This window comes from Budorcas taxicolor, chromosome 5, assembly GCF_023091745.1.
Source record: "Budorcas taxicolor isolate Tak-1 chromosome 5, Takin1.1, whole genome shotgun sequence".
In the NCBI taxonomy this organism is placed as follows: Eukaryota; Metazoa; Chordata; class Mammalia; order Artiodactyla; family Bovidae; genus Budorcas; species Budorcas taxicolor.
The window spans coordinates 22,994,078-23,016,770 of NC_068914.1; the positions used below are offsets into that span (position 1 = coordinate 22,994,078).

General features: G+C 37.6%; 1 protein-coding gene across 1 annotated transcript in view; it reads left to right on the forward strand.

The window, feature by feature from the left end:
• The window catches only part of CTNNA3 (catenin alpha 3), a 1,850,481-nt gene that overhangs the window by 1,453,795 nt on the left and 373,993 nt on the right, over nt 1-22,693 (forward strand). Inside the window, exon 13 of the mRNA XM_052639474.1 lies at nt 7,237-7,388. Within this exon, the coding sequence (XP_052495434.1) occupies nt 7,237-7,388 (152 nt within the window). The remainder of the gene's footprint in view (nt 1-7,236; nt 7,389-22,693) is intronic.

Here is a 22,693-nt window from a genome sequence, read left to right on the forward strand (position 1 = left end):
TTCTGACCTACTTAATCCAATAATTATGTGCCCTTGCCTACTTTCAAAAGCACATAATAAATTTAGCAAGAATTGAGAAAGGATAAAATATTCTTGAGTTACTACCAGAGAGAGACTCAAGGTCTGGGAGAAATTGGCTCTATTGGCAGAAAATTAACATTAATCTTCCAAGGATCACTGAAATTAAGAAGCCCAAAGTATTTTATTTATCAAAAGGAGGCAGTGCAGCTTAGGGGTTCAGAGAGCAAGCTCTGAAAGTCTCAGTTATCAGCTGTTTGACCACAGTTTCCTCGTCAGTAAAATCAAGATAGCATTATAAAGGCTTCCCTGGTGGCTCAGAAGGTAAAGAATCTGCCTGCAATCCGGACACCTGAGTTTGATCCCTGGGTCAGGAAGCTCCCCTAGAGAAGGGAATGGCAACTCATTTCAGTATTCTTGACTGGAAAAGCCCATGGACAGAGGAGCCTGGCAGGCTGCAGTTCATGGCGTCACCAAGTCAGATAGTTCCCGCCTTACAGAGCTGCTGTGAGGATTAAATGAAACAATGCATATAAAATGCTTAATACAGTGTCAAGATGAGTAAGCACTCAATGGATATGATTATTCTGTATATTCTGAATAAAGTTGGTAGAGAAAGTATAGACTTCTAATGAGTTCAGGGCTGGCTTTGAATCTGGCAGTATAAAATAGACAAGATAGTTTTAAGTTTGAAGCTGACAAGATATTGACCCAAAGGCCACTTTTGTTTAACAAATCTACACTCCAAAGTTCAGAACAGTTGATTCTACCTGGCATTTCAATTGATTAGAGTGAATTTGTTTAAGGTGTCCCTCTCTTTGATCGATGATTGTATAACACAATGGTATATTATGTATAAACCTTGTTCTCTTGAAACTTAAGTAGATTATGGATTTGAGATAGCTTTGTCAATTTGCTTTTCCTTTTAAATTACCATTAACTGGCTACTTAATTATACTCACTTTGTATTTTCTTGAAAGCATTAAAAAATTTCACTTCAACTCTGATCCAAGCAACCATATGTCCATAGTATGAATAAAGCACACCCACAGCTGATGTTTAAACTAATGAAATAAGGAATGTATTATATACCAGCTTTGAATAGTTCATTTATGCTGTTAGAGTGAAAAAAGTAGTAGTTTCCATCTGTACTTCAGAAATTAAACATTTGCTTCTCAAAGATTTCATTTTAATTTAAACTAATATTAGTTTATTAGTAAGAGGCCTCTAGAAGTGTTAAAATGAAATCATGTTGCAATAATAAATATGTTGTATTTTCCTTAAAGTATGCTAAATCTTTCTCACATTATTTCACATGACAGTGAAAACTAGACCTTTACATAATTTCATGCTTATCTCTCTCTTTTTATTTTTGGCCAAGATCTCCATAGGAAGATGACAAGAGCAGTTTCAAATTGTAGAGAGATTAGTAACAGATGGAAGATATGGAAAAGTTAAATTTTTATTGTATGGCACAGTTTTTTGCTTGATGAGAAAAACATTTTTTTAGTGGGGAAGACTTTGAAGAGGGTTTTGTCAGTGATAAAACACCACAAGTTTTGGTACAACATCTCTTTGCATTTATCTATGTCTTTAGGGTTAATATTATTTTTGTTCAGTTGCTGAGTCATGTCTGACTCTTTGTGACCCCATGGACTACAGCACACCAGGCATTCCTGGCCTTCACTATCTCTCAGATTTAGCTCAAACTCATATCCATCGATTCAGTGATGAGAATATCAAAGTGGTGTTCTTGCCTGGAAAATCCCAGGGACGGGGGAGCCTGGTGGCTGCCGTCTGTGGGGTCACACAGAGTTTTACACGACTGAAGTGACTTAACAGCAGCAGCAGGAGCTTTATCTTTTTCTTTGGAGTGATCATTTTGGTTGGGGGTGGGGGTAGTTGCTGTTCACTCCAGCACCTGGGAATGTGAAATAACTGGACACATTTTCTTAAGAGTTTCTTCTTCTCTCAACACTATAAAAAGTAAAGATTAACTCATTAAATATGCTGACTGTTCTCATAAGCCCACATAATTATATTTTTGGAGATTACCAAGTATGAACCAAACCCAAATTATACAAGCTGAACATGTTGCATTGTACTTATATTTTTATCTAACTTTTATATATTCACTCATTAACTCATGTGATAACTTAATTCATTTAATTATTTATCTATTATGAGTCAGGCTACACACTTGGGAGAAACTTTCCAGGAACCAGTGAAGAGTTGTGAATACTGTAGTGACATGACTTACTAATAAAACAACTTATTGAGAATCTACTTTGTGATGAACACTGGTGTACTTATTACTGAGTTGTTTTGTCAAAAGATTGTGTCAGTACTTACGATGAATCTGAAGAGTGAGAAGATCTTAAGCAGAAGGGTTATGAGGAGCACTTGAGCAAGAGATATAATGATTGTTAGAGGCAGTGGAGCTATACTGGCAATAGCTTTACAATATATTTATATGATAAGAGGAGATTACACTTGGTGGACATTTGGATATAAAAGGTAAAAAAGACTGTGAGGTAACGATGACAGCTGGGTGTTTTTCATGGATGACCAGGCACCAAAATAGAAAATAGTGGAAGAAAATTAGGCTTTCCAGGTATTATGGTTTCAACAGATGGATTTGAGGTGTTACTAAAAATTCAGGTAGAATTTTGCAGTGGACAGTTGAATCTATAGTTCTGGAATTAAGGGAGAAGGCCCAGATTAGAAATATATTGATACCTTGGGAGTCACATTGAAATTAGTGGGAATTTGGTTCAAAGCTATTTCTCCTAGGCAAAATGCTTGAATTAGCTTTCTCTTTGCCTTTGCTATTCTGTTCACTGAAAATGGGAAAGCCATTTAATGAAATTTCACTATAGAACACTATAGCTGATAAAGAATCCACTGGAGAATAGTATTATCCATTAGAAGTTTTTCTGATGATAGAAACATTCCATATTGCCACTCTCAAAACAGAATTCAGAAGTCTTTGACAGTGTGGATCACAATAAATAGTGGGAAATTCTCAAAGAGATGGGAATTCCAGACTGCCTTACCTGCCTCCTGAAAAATCTGTATGCAGATAAAGAAGCAACAGTTAGAACTGTACATGGAACAACAAACTGGTTCCAAATTGGGAAAGGAGTATGGCAAGGCCATATTTTGTCATCCTGCCTTTTATGCAGAGTACATAATGCAAACTGCCGGGCTGGATGAAGCACAAGCTGGAATCAAGATTGCCAGGAGAAATATCATTAACCTGAGATATGAAGATGACACCACTCTTATGGAAGAAAGCTAAAGGAACTAAAGAGACTGTTGATGAAAGTGAAACAGGAGAGTGAAAAAGATGACTTAAAACTCAACATTCAACAAACTAAGATCATGGCATCTGGTCCCAGCACTTCATGGCAAATAGATGGGGAAACAATGGAAACAGTGACAGACTTACTTTATTTTGGGGGGCTCCAAAATCACTGCAGATGGTGACTGCAGCCTTAAAATTAATACATTTGCTCCTTGGAAGAAAAGCTATGACAGCATATTAAAAAGCAGAAACATTACTTTGCTAACAACGGTGTGTCTAGTCAAAGCTATGCTCTTTTTCTGTAGTCATGTATGGATGTGAGAGTTGGACCATAAAGAAAGTTGAGCGCCAAAGAACTGATGCTTTTGAACTGTGGTGTTGGAGGTGACTCTTGAGAGTCCCTTGGACTGCAAGGAGATCCAAACAGTCCATCCTAAAGGAAATCAGTCCTGAATATTCATTGGAAGGACTGGTGCTGAAGCTGAAGCTCCAATACTTTGGCTACCTGATGCGAAGAGCTGACTCACTGGAAAAGACCCTGATGCTGGGAAAGATTGAGGGGAGGAGAAGGGAACAACAAAGGATGAGATGGTTTGATGGCATCACCGACTCAATGGACATGAGTTTAAGCAAGCTCCAGGAGTTGGTGATGGACAGGGAAGCCTGGCGTACTGCAGTCCACGTGGTCTCAGATCTGGACACAGCTGAGTGACTCAACTGATTATGTCTATTGAGCACCTGAGCTGTGGTATATGCGATCGAGGAAATAAATTTTAAAATTAATTTTAATGAGTTTAATGTTTAATAGCTATATTTTGCCATATGCATCCAGGTGCCCCCCCACCTGCCCCCTTTTTTTGTTTTTGGCCATACTGCATAACTGCATGGCTTGCTGAACCTGACCAAGGATTGATCCCAGACCCTCAGCAGTGAAATAGGAGAGTCCTTACCACTAGACTACTAGGGAATTCCCAACTAGGTGCCTCTTTTTATTGGATTGGCATCCCTGGTGGCTCAGCTGGTAAAGAATCCACTTGCAATGCAGAAGACCTGTATTCAGTCCTGGGTTGGGAAGATCACTGGGAGAAGGAAACAGCTACCCACTCCAGTGTTCTGGCCTAGAGAATTCCATGGACTATATAGTCCATGGGGTCACAAATAGTTGGGCACGATTGAGAGACTTTCTTTTTCACGTTCACACCTAAAAAATGGACAGAGAAGAAAAGCAGGTAGGATACCCTTGGTGGGTATAGTACCTAAGAATTAGGCTACAGATGATACATTTTAGTACATAGAGGCAAGAAAGTACTAAATAAAATATGCCTTGTGCTCATGCTCAGTTGTGTCCAACTCTTTGCAACCCATTGGACTGTAGCCTCCATGCTCATCTGCCCATGGGGTTTTTCAGGCAGGAATACTGGAATTAGTTGCCATTTTCAGGGAATCTTCCCAACTGAAGTATTGAACCTGCATCTCCTGCGTTGCAGGCAGATTCTTTACCGCTGAGGCATTGGGGAAGCCCCAAAATATGACTACCCATGTATATTACCAACATTCTCCCATATCAAGAACATGGCAGGTAGGACTGCAAGAGGTGGTATGCCATACATGAAGATAGGGATTTGAAAGTAGGAAAAAATAAAAATAACATTTATTAATATTTTTGTATTAGATAAAGCATTTGTATCTTCCAGGTTTAGAATTATGACTCTAAAAATTAGTCTACCTTTATCCTGCTGTTTCACATGGGGCAGAAACTTCCTCCATATGATAAGGTCTAGTAGAGTTTAAACTATGCCTTCTGGCAGTCAGAGTTCGAAACTCAGTTCTGCACTATATTAGCATAATTACTCTGTGAAACATTGTCTTTGCCATTTAACTAAGTATTAGCCAGAGATCAAATCGCCAACATCTGCTGGATCATCAAAAAAGCAAGAGTTCCAGAAAAACATCTATTTCTGCTTCATTGACTATGCCAAAGCCTTTGACTGTGTGGATCACAATAAACTGGAAAATTCTGAAATAGATGGGAATACCAGACCACCTAACCTGCCTCTTGAGAAATCTGTATGCAGATCAGGAAGCAACAGTTAGAACTGGATATGGAACAACAGACTGTTTCCAAATAGGAAAAGGAGTACGTCAAGGCTGTATATTGTCACCCTGCTTATTTAAATTATATGCAGAGTACATCATGCAAAATGCTGGGCTGGATGAAGCACAAGCTGGAATCAAGATTATCAGGAGAAATATCAATAACGCAGATGACACCACCCTTATGGCAGAAAGTGAAGAAGAACTAAAGAGCCTCTTGATGAAAGTAAAAGAGGAGAGTGAAAAAGTTGGCTTAAAGCTCAACATTAAGAAAACTAAGATCATGGCATTGGGTCCCATCACTTCATGGCAAATAGATGGGGAAAAAGTGGAAACAGTGGCTGACTTTATTTTGGGGGGCTCCAAAATCACAGCAGGTGGTGATTGCAGCCATGAAATTAAAAGACGCTTACTCCTTGGAAGGAAAGTTATGACCAATCTAGACAGCATATTAAAAAGCAGAGACATTACTTTGCCACCAAAGGTCCGTCTAGTCAAGGATATGGTTTTCTCCAGTAGTTACGTATGGATGTAAGAGTTGGACTATAAAGAAAGTTGAGCACCAGAGAATTGATGCTTTTGAACTGTGGTGTTGGGGAAGACTCTTGAGAGTCCCTTGGACTGCAAGGAGATCCAATCAGTACATCCTAAAGGAGATCAGTCCTGGGTGTTCATTGGAAGGACTGATGTTGAAGCCGAAACTGCAATACTTTGTCCACCTGATGCGAAGAGCTGACTCATTTGAAAAGACCCTGATGCTGGGAGCAAAGTTGGAGAAATGTGTTTAATTGAGACTATTTGATGGCACTAGTTGTAAAGAACCTGCCTGCCGATCTAAGAGACATGGGTTCAATTCCTGGGTCAGGAAGATCCGCTAGAAGAGGAAACAGCAACTCACTCCAGTATTCTTGCCTGGAGAATCCCATGGACAGAGGAGCCTGGTGGGATATAGTCCATAGGTTTGCAGAGTCAGACACAACTAAAGTGACTTAGCTTGTATGCATTTTGAAATCTTGGCTTCCCTGATAGCAAAGACAGTAAAGAATCTGCCCGCATAGGAGACCTGGGTTCAGTTCCTGGGTCAGAAAGATTCTCTGGAGAAGGAAATGTCTACCCACTCTAGTATTTTTGCCTGGAGTATTCCATGGCAGAGGAGCCTCATGGGCTATGGTCCATGGGGTCACAAAGAGTCGGACATGACAGAGGACTATCACAGTTCGAAACCTTAATTAAAAAAGAACATTCTATGGATTGGCCTTACTGATTGATATATCCCTACATTCATTCAATGTTCTCGTTTTAGATAGAAATGTTTTATATATAAGATCACTGATTTCATTAATCTTTTTGATGAGGGGGAAATATTTTATCAAAAGAAAGTTAAAGTATTTTTATTATTTCTATGAGATAGAATTAGTAGGTTTAGGTAATTTTCTTCTATTTTGCAACTCAATTTTTAAAAAAATATCTTTCTATGATTTCAACTGCTATTCACACCAATTCTTTTTTGTAATTTATTTAGGCTTACAATGGATAGGACAAAAAATGATAATATGCTTCCAGACATAGTAAAACAAACGCTATAAAGGAGAAATATAATTTAAAAAAATATTTTCATTAAGATGTCTTTCTTGTCTTTGATTCTCTTTACATTTCAGAGTTTCAAGATTATCCTGCGAAACTGTTTTGTCTTCATACATTTTAAAAAAAATTGAAAGTTTATTAATCAAATATGTATTTAACAATATGATTCTCCATTTCCCAGTAATCTGAAAATACAAATAGGACAATTTTCTCTTTCTTATTCATTTTAACAGCAATTCCTGAATTTGTAACACAAGTCAATGTTGCCTTGGAAGCCTTAAGTAAAAACTCTTTGGATGTGTTTGATGATAGTCAATTCGTGGACATCTCAAAGAAGATCTATGATACAATTCATGATATCAGATGTTCAGTCATGATGATTCGGGTAAGTCTGCTTTACCTTCCATTGAAATATTGTAGCATTCTTCACCATCTGGAATCCCTGGAATGATTGCAAGGAATGTTTTATTTCTGTGCCATAATGTCAATGCTGAAATCCATTAGAACTTTAGAAATTCATATGTATCCCCAAAGTCAGATCTACTGTCACGAACAATGCTTTTACTTATGTATATGGTTATAACTTATGCAAATGAGCGCATTTAACTGCCACATGTGCTGAAATGATAGAATTCATTGTGTACAGGATTTGCTGAAGTGTCACATAGCACGATCAGAAGCCAAAGAACAATACATAAGGTAATTTCTTTCTTTCCTTGAATAGAAGGAGATGATCTTTCTAATCACTATATTGAAATGTATAGGAAAATGTATTTAAAACAAGGAATTTCTGTGTCTGCATCCTGTCATGCTAGAACGTAGAATCAGTGTTCTGTAAGAAATCTCACTTGGAGCTGCCAGGAACAACAAATGTTTGAGTGTTGTCTGTTTGGGAGAATATATACCATCTTCCCAAATGTGATAGTGAGGCATTTGTTGTGAGCACAGTGAATATACGGAAACCAGCAGTATTTGTTCTTCCTTAAAATGTGAATTCTGTGTGTGTGTGTGCACATGTGCACGTTTAATATTTATTTGGCTGTGCTGAGTCTTAGCTGTGGCATGTGAACTCTTAGTTGAGGCATGTGAATTCTTAACTGGGGCATGTAGTTCTAGTTCCCTGACCAGGGAGTGAACCTGGGTCCCCTGCATTTGGAGTACTGAGTCTTAGCCACTGGCCCACCAGGGAAGTCTCTCTCCCTGTTTTGTTTTTTTTTTTAATTAATACTATTAAAAACAGCAACGACAACAAAAACAGCACAAGTAAATATATGGAGAGAGATTATTTTGGGATTGGTTTACCTGGAGGGAGAGTCAAGTATTGGTGTTATCATTAGTCTATTTCAGAAAAAATGAGACAGAGAATCAATAAGCTGTAATTATGAGTCACTGCAGGCAACTGATGACTGAACCTGGAGAACTCTAGCAGAGTCCTATGGAACACATCTCAGAATTATCTTACCTTTGGGGAATAAAATCCAATTTATTTACCTATTCACACTTGGTTAAAGGCCACCTCTCCTCAGAGGCATTACCAGAGCCTCCTACTGTGCCATTCAAGCTCTTGGGGCCAAAAAAAAAAGCCACTCTCAGGTAACTCTCTTACCCTGGGTCTGGGTAAGATGCGTTGGTAGAAGCGGTGAGTGCAATTTGTAAGCATGAGTAGAGTTCAATTTGATGCCTCTGGCCTTAACTGTTAGTATGGCTATGAGATGGAACTGCATGTGCTGAGGCAATATGGGTGGACGTCCATAGTATCTGACAGGTCTGATTGTCATAGTCAGGTTACATGAAGGAGTCTATAGAAATGGAGACAGTAGAGGACCTTGTAGGGAAAGGGGCCAACAAAAATCAAGGTGCATGCTAGGCCAGATGGACATTTATGGAACAAACAAAGACAAAAGTCTAGAGGTGTCAAAACATAGGGGCTAGCCCTTAAGATCTTGGGAAAACCTTCAAGCAAGCCAGACATACATATAAGAGAAACCTCAGAATATATATTTATGAACAAAAATTGCCTGCAATGCAGGAGACCCAGGTTTGATCCCTTGGTCAGGAAGATCTCTGGGAAGAGGGCGTGGGCCACCCACTCCAGTACTCTTGCCTAGAGAATCCCATTGACAGAGGAGCCTGGCAGGCCACAGTCTGCAGGGTGGCAAAGAGTCAGACACGACTGGAGTGACTAAGCAACAGCAGCAGCAATGGCAGTACTGTGCTAGTAGTATGTCTGAACTGCAAAGTACTTCTGCCAAATGTTTCCTTTGAACAAAGATTTTTGTGCTTTACCTGTGTGTACTAGCGGGGTAGTATTAATTCTGAGCTGGGAGGATAGGTAGAATCAGGAAGAAACATACTTCATGTGGAAAGTATGACAAAGATCCATGAACTTCAGAAGATAGCTTTACAAGGGTGAAACCTTGACATTTCCAGTATCCCTGGATGGGTATTTGTGAAGTGAAGATAAACCAGTGAAATAGCCTAGGTGAACCAGGGCAGGGAATACATTTTTTTTTTTTTTTTTTTTACTGCAAAAGCTATTTAGGGATAAAAGTCTTATAACCTTTCCCACTTGGATATATTAGTATTTAAAATTTTTCTCATTATCAAAATGGCTTACTTATAGCAAATTAAATTATCTGACCATATTTCTATATGTCCCTCATACCTGGCAGTCCTCTTAAAGGCAGAACGATTTATTATAATTATTAATAGACTTTGAGCACAGTAATTTGTCCATATAGTCATCTCATTTTCAAGGTAAATACTTCAACTTTTTCTCATAGGAATACTTTAGTATTTTGTGTTCTTCACTAGTCCTTATTTACCTTTTCAATAAACTTTTCAAGTGAGACTATCAAAAGGCATACTCTAATTAGAGCCTGTCCAATGTCAAATAAAGTAGCTTCTTACGTTAAAATTGCTATTAATATAGCCAGCTACTGTTAACGTATTACTACCTTCTTAAACATCATGATTATTGGATAGACAATTTTTTTTTAATACTGTCATTGCCTGTATATCCCTTCTCCATTTCAATTTGATGTGTTTGTTCTTGGCCCCAAATCCTAATGCTAATAAACTTCATCATATTTCTGAATGATTCTTCATGTAATTTATCAGTTTGCTTTTAACTTTGGTTGGTAAACATACCTAAATTAATATTAATGAGAAATATGAGACTATAATCTGAGTTCCTTCACCTAGATTATTAATAAAAATATTAAATCATATTGGCCCTTAATCCCTGTCAAATTGCTCCATAAGGGCATTAGTGCTAAGATCCCTTAGTATCTGATGTTCCAGTCATTGAGAACATACTGGTTAAGTGTATGGTTTGAAATTTTTGTTTTTTTGAATGTTGAGGTAAACATACTCTTTCTTCAAACACAATTCAAAGCTTAAATAAATAAATAAAAGAGAGAAAGCAGAGCTCCTGTATTTAAGCCTTTCAGGATAGTCTAGAGGTCCATCTGTCTTGCCCCTGTCCCTCCCCTTCCCCATCTCCTCTTCTAGACAGCCTCTAAAGGCACCTGAATGCACTTCTGCAGGGATTCTTAACCCATAAACCTTTGTACTTAACTGCTAACTGGAATATAGGATGAAAATAGAAGTCTAATTCAGATGTAATTAATGAAAATCTTACCCCACACACACACTTTGGGGACTGTCCCTTTATCATAGAAGATAATAAAATTGGTCTGGAATATTCTGTTTAAAAAGTCAGGTGAAATGCTGACCAGTATCTTGACCTCAGAACTGAAAAACATTTGATGCTTTATTCAGAGTATCTAAAGAGGGTCAACATGAAGGCAATACAGGTATAATTATTCATGTTCAGAGAGGGCTAGGCCATGCTCTTGAGAATGTGTGTGAGTGTTACAAAATCCAGTCTTAGACCTGAATTTTCAAGAGTGTTCCTTGGTGCTCTTAAGATGATAAAATGCTAACTTAAGATCAGAGCCTGGTATTTTATAGTTTTACAGATATGATTATACCTGCCTTTACTATTCGGAGAAGGCAATGGCAACACACTCCAGTACTCTTTTTTTTTTAATATAAATTTGTTTATTTTAATTGGAGGTTAATTACTTTACAATATTGTATTGGTTTTGCCATACATCAGCATGAATCCGCCACAGGTATACACGTGTTCCCCATCCTGAACCCCCTTCTCTCCTCCCTCCCTGTACCATCCCTCTGGGTCATCCCAGTGCACCAGCCCCAAGCATCCAGTATCATGCATTGAACCTGGACTGGCAATTAGTTTCATATATGATATTATACATGTTTCAATGCCATTCTCCCAAATCATCCCACCCTCTCCAGTACTCTTGCCTGGAAAATCTCATTGGCGGAGGAGCCTGGTAGGCTGCAGTCCATGGGGTCACGAAGAGTCGGACACGACTGAGCAACTTCACTTTCACTTTTCACTTTCATGCATTGGAGAAAGAAATGGCAACCCACTCCAGTGTTCTTGCCTGGAGAATCCCAGGGATGGGGGAGGCTGGTGGACTGCCGTCTATGGGGTCACACAGAGTTGGACACGACTGAAGTGACTTAGCAGCAGCAGCAGCCTTTATTATTTATTTTGATGAATAACTATGTTTACCATTATTTAGGTTATTTTAAAAATTTCTGAATCAAATACTGTGACATTTACTTTCTTCTCTGGATTCAGTGTGTGGACAGTTGAGGTTGTAGAATCTTGTTCTTAACCTTGGAGAGTAGGGAGTATTATTTTTTTCTATTATTATTATTTTTCATTTGTTGGTGTTTAATGTGCACGCTAAGCTGCTTCAGTTGTGTCAGACTCTGTGTGACCCTATGGACCATAACCCTCCAGGCTCCTCTCTCCATGGGATTCTCTAGGCAAGAATACTGGAGTGGATTGCCATGACATCGTTCAGCAGATCTTCCCAACCCTAGGATCAAATCCACTTCTCTAACATCTCCTGCATTGGCAGGCAGGTTCTTTACCACTAGCACCACCTGGGGAACCCTGTTGGTGTTTAACATATATGTGTAAATTTTACAGTAATTAAGAGCTATGTGGTCTGGTCACTCAAGATGGTTGTTCTCTTGCTCTCTGTACATCCCCTTGCCAGACTAGTGTCTGCTTCACCTAAATCTTAAGCACATGACTGAAGTTCCTATATACTTGCCCCAGGCCCCAGCTGGTAATTTTTCTTTATCAAAGGGTGGTAAGGGGTGTGCCTCTCTGTTGGTTTCCCTGGAAACTGATGAGCCCACCTGACATCAGTTCCCTAATAACTGGTAATCTCCCCTTTCCCCTGGCGTGAAGACTGCTGCCATGTCCTGCTGGCTTTCTGCTGCGCAGGATGGGGCATCACTCGAGGACCTGACCTCAGATGGGTAAGCTCCCGGGTAAACCATTGATGTGTCTCTAACTGACTCTGGCCTTTTTCTTTGGCCGTGAACTTGGACAAGCACGGGGCTTGTAGGCGTAGGGTAAAGCCCTACAAGAGTTCTTACAATGGTTAAGACTATGACAAGTAACACATTTCAGTATGCCTCAGATTACTCTTTTGTAAAATAAACTTGGGTACTATACCTACTTCAGAAGATTATTATGCTGACAAAGAGTTATGATAGAAATGGAATGCTTTAGTAAATAGTAATCTCTTATAAGAAGAAGGTTTCTATTACTATTAACAGTGATCTCAGGTGGTCTTGGCCTGTGGCGGCTTGAATCAGGATTTTGGTTCCTGGCCAGAGATTGAGGTCAGGCAGTTCCAGGGAGAGTGCTGAATCCTAACCTCTGGGCCACCATAGACAGTGGCAAGGTCCTGGCCCATGAGCTGTGCAGAAATGAATTTCCACATAGAGATGGAAAGTAGTGAAACAAGTGTTTACTAGGAAGAAAAGAAGTACCATACATGTGGATAGACACATGGGCAAGCTCAGAGAGAGTCATGCCCTCCTGGTAGTTTGAATCATGTTTACAGGGCATTTCTTCTGAGTTTCCTTTAACCAGTCATCTTGCTTTGCCTGATTTTGAGCCTGTATTTGGTTTATCTTCGGGTCCTCCCAGGTGTGTGTGCCAGGGTGGATTCTAGCAAAGAGACCTATAGGTAGCAGCATCATGTACTATGAGGTGATGCCCCTCCTCTTTTGACTTCCAAGGAGACTTTCTGTGCATATGTAGTCAGGGAGGTGTCCTTCACTTTGAGAATGAGGAATACGTGTTCTTTTACCTCCCTCTTCAATCATCCTGCTTTTATGGAGTTTCTGGTATTATTCTGTCCACAAGGGAGAAACTATTCAGCATGGGACCCATCTAGCTCCTGCCTCAGTACTACTGATGCTGCCTATTAGTTTGTATATCTTGAAGAATGTTAGTTACAGAAGCTACAGAAATATGCTCATAGAGCAATGTTAAGCTGAAACCTGGAAAGTAACTTGAAAGAGTGAAGTTCTAAACAAAAGAATTATGTTTTTTTCTCAAAATATTGTTTATAGAAGATGATATTCATGTTTATTAATATTGAATACCTGAATTATGGATGATATAATGCAAATTTTTATTTTGAACACATATTACTTTAAACTGGCATTATAGTTCTGTATATTGTTTTTTAATATTTCTTTGTTGGCTATGCTAGGTCTTAGTTGCAGTTCAGGGGATCTTTGTTGTGGCATGCAGGCTTCTTAGCTGTGGCATACAGACTGTTAATTGCTGCATATAGAATCCCGACCAGGGATCAATCTTGGGCCCCCTGCAATAAGAGCATGGAGTCTTTACCACCACACCAAAAGGGAAGGCCTTGTCTATTGTATTTTATTAACGTCTTGAAACGTACAAGGAGGCTCAGTGTATCATCTTTTTGGTAAAGGGTTTTAACTATAAACAGAACAATTTTTAAAAGGATGGCATAATTGAATTGTGAAAGACTAACATGGGTAGCCAGCAATGAAATACTCTCAAAGAGAGGAAAAGATTCAGCAAAAATTCATACTTTAACAGGTATTCAGAATAGAGACTTCCATATTTTTGTGTGTGAATTTTCATGTGTGACTTATCAAAGTCAAATGGAAAATATAGAGACACTTCCCACAGACAAATGTGAAGATTTTCAGGACCATCATAAATGTATTTTTTCTACGTTAGTTTTCTAACTTCATATTTCAGGGAAAAGCAACATACTTTGGATATCTCACTTTGTGGAAATTATTTTTTGAATAAATAAAAATAAAACAGATTAAAAATGCACATGTCCCAGTTTACATGGACCATTTTACATAAATCATTTAAATGGATTCTAGAATTAACAAATAGTTTAATATACAACTTAAGCTTATATAGCCAGAAAAGCCTTTTGTGTCTGATTCTATTGTACATACAGGAGTGGATAGATTCATAGCTTTCACTAGAATCATATATAGTTTTTTTTTTTTAATTACTTACACTGTTATGATTTTGTTGAACTTCTTTCATTGTCTTCCATAACTTCTTCATTATGTCAGAATTTATTTTTCCTTTTTATGTCTCTGAACAGAGCTGCTATTTTTCTCTTTGAAATCTCACTGAGACTGCCAGAGAGAAAGACCACGATGGTGTCAGTTAGAAGCTAACCAGTGTAAAAGGTTATCTTGTACACTTAGAACTCTGTGTAATTCAGTTTGGAAATGAAGTAATAAAAAGAATATTGTGTAAAATCAAGACATACATTCAAGCCCCTGTTTTACATTACCGCTTACATTGTTCCTTTGCGCAATATCATTAGTTTCTTCACTGTGGAGGGAAATGAAAGCATACCTTTGAATTACTACTTCTATCTAGTAAAGTAGCTTTAAAATTGTACTTAAAATGAAGGACAAAATACTGTTCCTTAAGATTAGCAACAAAGTGAGAATGTCCATGTTTCAAAACAGTATAGTATTATGGATGTTCTGGCCAGAAGAATAAATTAATAATGATAATAACATAAAATGTATACTGATTACAAAGGAAAAAGTGAAAATGTCCACATTAGTAAATTATATGATCAATTACATTGAAAATCCTAAAAAAATCAATTTACAACAAAATAACCCATTCTAGCAGAACAGATAAATAAGTTTAGCAAGATCACGGAATACAAATTTAATGTACCAAGTTTATAATGCAAGGAAGAGGAAAATAAAGATAAGGGCAAAATTAATGAAATAAGAAATGTGCAATAAAGAAATAAAATGAAACCCAGAGAGTGTATTTCTATAAAGTAGCAACTAACAATTGGAAAATATACTTTTTAAAAGGACATTTTAGCATTAAAAATAACAAAATAAACTTGATAAATTTAATAAAGATGTACAAGATTTAAACTTGGAAAATTGTAAGATATTGTTAAGAATAATTAAAATGATTTAAACATTTGAAGATTTATCGTACGGTTGGACTGGGAGACTCAATATTGTTAAGGTGTCAATTTCCCCTGAATTGATTTATAAATTTAATGCTGCCTCAAACAAATTCTCAGCAAAGCTTTATGAAGATTATCCAAGGTGGTTACATGGGTATACAAAATTGTCAAAACTCAAGAAATTGTACACTTAAAATAATATGTAACTTACACTGATAAAGTTAATTTAAAAAAATCATGTTTTACCCAGTAACTAGCACCTGATCCAACCAATCTATTCTAAAGGAGATCAGTCCTGGATGTTCTTTGGAAGGAATGATGCTAAAGCTGAAACTCCAATACTTTGGCCACCTCATGGGAAGAGTTGGCTCATTGGAAAAGACTCTGATGCTGGGAGGGATTGGGGACAGGAGGAGAAGGGGATGACAGAGGATGAGATGGCTAGATGGCATCACTGACTCAATGGACATGAGTTTGAGTGAACTCCGGGAGTTGGTGATGGACAGGGAGGCCTGGCGTGCTGTGATTCATGGGGTTGCAAAGAGTCGGACACGACTGAGCAACTGAACTGAACTAAACTGAGCCCCTTACAAATACAAGCTACTAGTCCTATATTAATTAGGACTAGTTAGTAAAACCTGCATAGAGTTCTGAAATTGCTGACATTTTGAATATTATAAAATTAACACCTTTCTATTTTATAACTGGCTGCTTGCCAAATATTTCTAATACATGACTCCTCTGTTGTTGATTTTTATCCTTCAGGTTTGTGACTCATTATGTAGTATCTTAGATCAGGGGTTGACAAACTTATGACAAACTTGGGTCATATCTAGTCTACCATCTATTTCATATGGCCTTTGTGAAGAATGATTTTAATATTTTAAATGGTTGAAAAATTTGAAAAAATATTTTCTGACATATGAAAATTATATGAAAGTCTAATTTTAAGAATACACACAGCCATATATATCTATTGCTCTTAGTGCTACAATGACAACAGAAACTATATGGCTCACAAAGACTCAAACACTTACTATTTGGCTCATTGCATAGTAAGTTTGAAAAGTGAAAGTGTTAGTTGCTCAGTTGCGTCCAGTTCTTTATGACCCCATGGACTGTAGCACACCAGGCTCCTCTCTCCATGGGATTATCCTGGCAAGTATACTGGAGTGGGCTGCCATGCCCTCCTCCAGGGGATCTTCCCGACCCAGGGATTGAACCCTCATCTCTTGCATCTTCTACACTGGTAGGTGAATTCTTTACCACTGCACCACCTGGAAACCATGTGTTTGTTAAATGAATTTAAACATGCAGTAAAGGTATGACTTGGTTTCCTTAGGACAAATTTGAATTATCCCCCTTTTGGCTCTCCAAAGTATCATATTTGGAGGATATAATGTTACGTTCACTCTAGTTCCTAGGTCCTGATTGTGCTGCTTGAGGCCCCGTGTTGCATAATTTTTACACACCAGTCTTCATTCTATAAGACCTGGACATTAATGATCTCAGTTCCTAATCAAGCCAGTTTTTCCAACCCCAGGAACACTTCTATCCACAGGTCTAACTGCTAGCAAATGTTATCTTACACTCTTCATACTTTGTGGAGCCTTTGTTGACTGTGGAGAATCTGTTCAGGCACCATTTCATATTTATTTAACATATAAGAACTGTACATGTTTTCATTTTTCAGTGGAGAGCTAATTTCCTGAATTCATCTTAGTCACTACATTCTCATAGGAGTCTTTCCAGGGAATCAACAGTTAAAATACTTTGTCCTTTTTGGAAGTGATGTGGCTCCTTTATAGTGGCAGAACCAGTTTAAAGAAGCCAATTACCCGGGGACTTCCTAAGGGAACTTAATAAAAGATGTGTAGCAGAGTAACCTTAGCTTTGTATGCAAATTTAAATCAAACATTACTGGGAAGAATTCTGTAGAGGGGTTCTCACTGTTTCCTCTGCAAACAAAGAGTTCAAGCTAAGGAAAAGCAAAACCACCTGCTAGCACCCGTCAGCAAGAGATGAAACTGTATGCTCTCTGTGCACTTTAATGGCCTTTGTTGTGTGTGCACCTTTTTGACTAAGGGAACAGAGGTGAGCAGAGTAGGAAAGACTGTTCGTTGAGAAACCTATTGGCTAAGCTACAAAGCAGCACTGGTCAGTGATCTCTGTTGCTCCTGCTGGGGGAGAGATGTTCAGCACGATGTCACTCTGAGAAGTGCTCTTTCACCAAAGGGTCAGAGCCGCTGGACTGGCAGGAGAGTCCATGGTCCAAAAGGGCTTTGATGCACACCAGCCTTACACTCAGAGAATTATACACAAGTGCTATGTGGAGCCTCTGACTCAAAGTAGGTGAGTTGAGGGAGTCAAGCATCTCTCTTTGAAAATACCTTCAGAGGAAGTAGCTAGCACTCTAAATAGAAAAATAACATGGGGAGAATATTTTAGTTGTGGAATCTTAAGGATTTTTTGTTGTCATTTGTTTCTGAAACGTTAATTATTAAATAATTTGTTTACATTTTTATAACTAAACTCTCATTTGTAATTAAATGAATAAGCGTATTCAGTGTTACATCTAATAATACATTGTTATTACTTTCTATTTTGTTTAATCCTAAAAACTCTTGTGGGGTGCTCCTTGCTTACCTCAAGTGAAATGCTTGACTGCCTACATTTCAAAAGTAACTTTTGAAGGACTGGAGCTTCTAGAGAAAAAGAAGTCTGAAAAATACAATTTATGAAGTGGTGACTTTTAGGAAATAGACTTTGGCATAACTCATAGAAGGAGGGGTATTGAAAATTTTGTATTCCCAGTTTCTATAAAGTAAATGATGGAGTTTCAAAGGGAAAAATACTCTGGAGCATAATAGCAAAGGTCAGGAAGCAAAGTAAAGCACTTGAGGTCACACACTGATGAGGGAGCAACCAGACAAGATCCAGAGGCTTTGAGCACCTGGTTCAGGGCATTTCCTTTACCTCAGGAGATTGATGGGCCAGTTATAAACACAGGAATCCCAAGAATTGCTTTTGGGGCAAGTTGTTGAAGAGCACTTAACCTACCTCTCTCTTCCCCATACCTTCAAATTCAGATATTAATACATAGCCCTCCTAGCTGTTTCTCCCATTTGCCAGACATGCCTATACTTCTGGTGTCTTTCCACTTGCCACTTTGTTTAACCACGTGTTTTCTACACGAGTTGCACAGCAGACTTCTTCAGGTCTGAAGTATCATTACCTTACATAACATCCTGCCTAAACCCTGTACAGAATCATAAAGAAAATCGCATCTCCCACGTCAGCCAGCCTCTGTCTTCTTACTCAAGTTTGTTTATCATGACAAATGTCATATAAACTTATATGTTTATCTATTGTGTGACTGCACGTACAAGGATGCAGACTATATAAAACAAGGAATTATTAGAAATATAAACTAAAATAAGATGTTAGATATTTTCACAGTTAAATGAAGTGATGGATGTGGTTGCCAAATTTGACATTTGTTTGAAATAGCATCACTAGACCTCACAGAAACAAGGGCAAGAGAAATGTTACTTTGTTTTGTAATATTTTATATTGTAAAAAGTGATAGATAATAGGAAACTACCTTGAGAAATATTTTCACAAAGAAATTTACTTGATCTTTAGTTTAATAATTTTGCAAGGATTTTTACCAAACATTGTATTCTGTGACCACTAATGTGACCACAAATGCGCATGCATGTCTGTGTCAATGTTATTTGTCTCAGTACGAGCTTTTGTAGAGTATATGTAGTTGTTGTAAAACGTCCTTTATATTACCTTGTGCCCGTGACCAGATTCCTTTTTAAAGATGATGACAATTGAGGAATAGTCCTGATGAGACTTTTTGATTGTGTGCATTTGCTATTAGGTTGTGGGAGAAAGAAAAGTCCTTGAGAATGGGGTTTGTGGAACTTCCTAGAGTGTATTTTATGCACATTATCTTCTATTATCAGTCCCTTGGTGCTATAGGCTTTGAAGAAAATCACAAAATTATCCACAAATGTAATGATTAAACTGTGTTTTATACTGTATTATATTGCAGTGTTCAGAACAGAAATCAGAAATTTAATTAAAGTCATAAAATATGGAAAGATACCATAACAAAAATTATTTCTAACCCTTAGAAATGACTGTAAAAGACATTTTAATCAGTACATAGTGGCCTGTTTACTATAAAATATAAAAAATAAAACCAGGGATTTTTGCACATGCATCTTCTGTTATCACTAAAATTAGTGGTTTGGGAATAAGTTCAGAGAACCTGTTCAACAAAAGTTTACATCGACAATGCATTTAAAGATCACTAACCTCACAAATGAATTTTGCTAATTTAACTCTTGGAAGATAATCTTAAAAGATAAAAGATAATCTTTTAGATTTGCTCTATCTTCAAGGAATTTCTCTTTTTTTGGAATATCTTTGTGACTCTGAGTGAATCAGGTCTTTAAGTTTTGGATTTGCATGTATGAAACAGGGAAAACAAATATACCTGCCTAGTAATAAGGTTGATCTGAGTTTAAATGGGATAATATATTCACAGCACTAAGCACATTATCAACACATTGTCAAGTGCTCAAGAATCAGTGTTTGTATTGCAAATTAGTAATACAAATAAATTAAATTTGTTATGTGTATTAGAGTAACAATGCTACCTGCCATAACACAACTCCCAAATCTCAGTAGCTTATCTTAATGATGGTTTATTTATCATTTATACATTGGTCAAACACTAGCCAGTTTCCTTGATTGGTCTCTACTAGGTGATGATTCAGTGATTCACAATCCTCCAAACTTTTGATATTGCCATCTTTATAATTTGGCTTCCACTGTCACTGCAGAAATGGAAGAGACAGTAGATGACTAAACAGGAAGTTTGATGACTACACTTCAATGAGGCATATGTCCCTTTGCATCCCATTGACCACCACTCAGTTAAAGGGAACCCAGATCAACTGCAAAGGAGCTGATAATGTCTTCTTCCCCTTTATGTCCAAGAATAAGAAATGGGATTAGTGAACATCTGGCCATTGCTTGTCACACATTCTCTTCCAGTAGTTACTGCTGTGCAATGAATTATCCTAAACTTAGTGACATAAAGCAACAATCAATGTATTATGCTCACAAATGCTGTAGGTCAGAAATTCACAAAGGGCATAGGCTTATTCATTCACATGTCTGATGTCTGGACGGAGGACTAGAACACTAAGGAAAACTGCATTTAACCTCTCCTGAGGCTTGACTTTCTCATAATATGACAGCCTATGGATATGGAGCTTGTTAACGGAATTTCAGGAATCCAGGAATAAGTTTTACAGTTAGTAAATCACAGATAGTTTTTCTTTTTTCATCTAACCTCTGAAATCATGTACTGTCACTTCTGCCGTAATTTATTGCTTGCAAGCAAGTTAAAAGCCTCCCCAATTCAAGAAGAGGAGACATGAACCCCACTTTTCAATGGAAGGAATATAATTTAAAGGTCAAAAGGAGCATGCAGGATGAGAAGTAATGGTGTGCCCATCTTTGGAAAATGCAATACACCTTAATTATTAAAAATACTCATCATTATCATCATCTTTATTAATAATTTTCTATTGATTAACTTTGTGACCTAAGTTTAGCTTAGATAGTCTTTTGCTTATCAAGTTATAAACCAATGGAAATATGCTTAAATTATTGCAGGTGATCATTTGTTTAATTACAGAGTTTGGGGAGTTCTGATTAACCAAGTATTCTAGTTGATTAGAAGTGTTTTACATAGCCACATTTTAATGTCTTCTCTAAATGTGTCCTTTGCTTATTTAAGACTTTAAGCTATGCACAATCATTTTTGATACCTTCTTTGAAAAAAAAAAGCCTTTGAAATAAATATCTAGGAACTACAAAACAGAATCAAAACCTTGCGAAGTATATATAGAATATGAAATTATCATAAACCTAAACAGCACAGAATGAGGAAGGTATCATATTAAGGAATAACTTTTTATTTGTTATGTAGTCTCCTCAGTCAACCACTTGAAAAATATTTGAGTATCTTTTCTCGTGTAGACACTGTGCTAGGTTTTAAGAACACAAACACGAGTGAGACATGATCCTTGTTCTCAAATAACTGGCATTCTCATGGAGTAAATAGATATGTAAGCAAATGATAGGAATTTATTGTGGTAAGTGCTATAATGGATTCATATGGAATCATTGTTGGAAAAACAGTTTGTACTGCTACCATGGAAAAAATTATGCAAAGATGTAACTGTTTGGTGACATTTGAGTCAGGCTTTGATGAACGAGCTGTGCAGTTGGAATTGTGGCTTAGGACTTTTGCAAGGATATAGAAGTAAAGGCATGTTTTAAGAACTGCAATCAAGCCAAGGTGCCTGAACCCCTCTTCATATAGGTGGAGAAAGACTGAAAAGTAACAGGATTCCAAATTCTTATTTTTATTCCAGATTCTTATTTTCATTTCATATTAAAGAGACCTGACCTCACTAAACGATAAAAGGAACAAAATCACTGGATTCAGCACAGAGTATTCAAGATTCTTTCCATGGGATTTGGGTTGAGGAGTAATGCTCCCACCCACCACAGTCATTCACCTCAAGCTGTCTAGTATTTGAAAATTGAATTTCTATTAGTAAGACAATAAAGAGGAATTAGTAACTGTGCTGTGGTTGTCATTGTTGTTTAGTCACTAACTAGTGTCTGACTATTTTGTGATAGCGTGGACTGTAGCCTATCAGGCTGCTCTGTCCATGGGATTTCCCAGGCAAGGATACTGGAGTGGATTGCCGTTTCTTTCCCCAGGGGATCTTCCTGACCCAGGGATCAAACCTATGTTTCCTGCTTGTCAGGCAGATTCTTTACCACTGACACACCTGGGAATACTGTAATTGTGTAGACAACAATTACAATCCCTTACAGTACATTTACTATTGGAGGAGGATAGAAATTTCAATCAAGTTCTAATTTATGGTTTATGCCTCACTAAATATATTAATCAAATATAATTTTCAGGAATTGCTCTTCCTTAGAGTATGAAACCTCTCCAAAAGGGAGTTTGGAAGAATGATAAAGATAATAATGTTAATGATGATATTAATAATAATGGGAGGGAAGTGAGGCTTGTGTTTGGAAGAAAATGGCATTTTTGTATTTGCAGTGAGCTGAAGCCAAGCATATGCCAACAGCATTTTTAACTGCCTACCATCTCAGAGGAGATTTAGGAAATCAGACTGACAGTCAGGCATGTTCACCACTAGAGCAGCCAAGGTGAAGGATTGAAGTGCTGTCTCTCTAACTTCAGGGACTCATT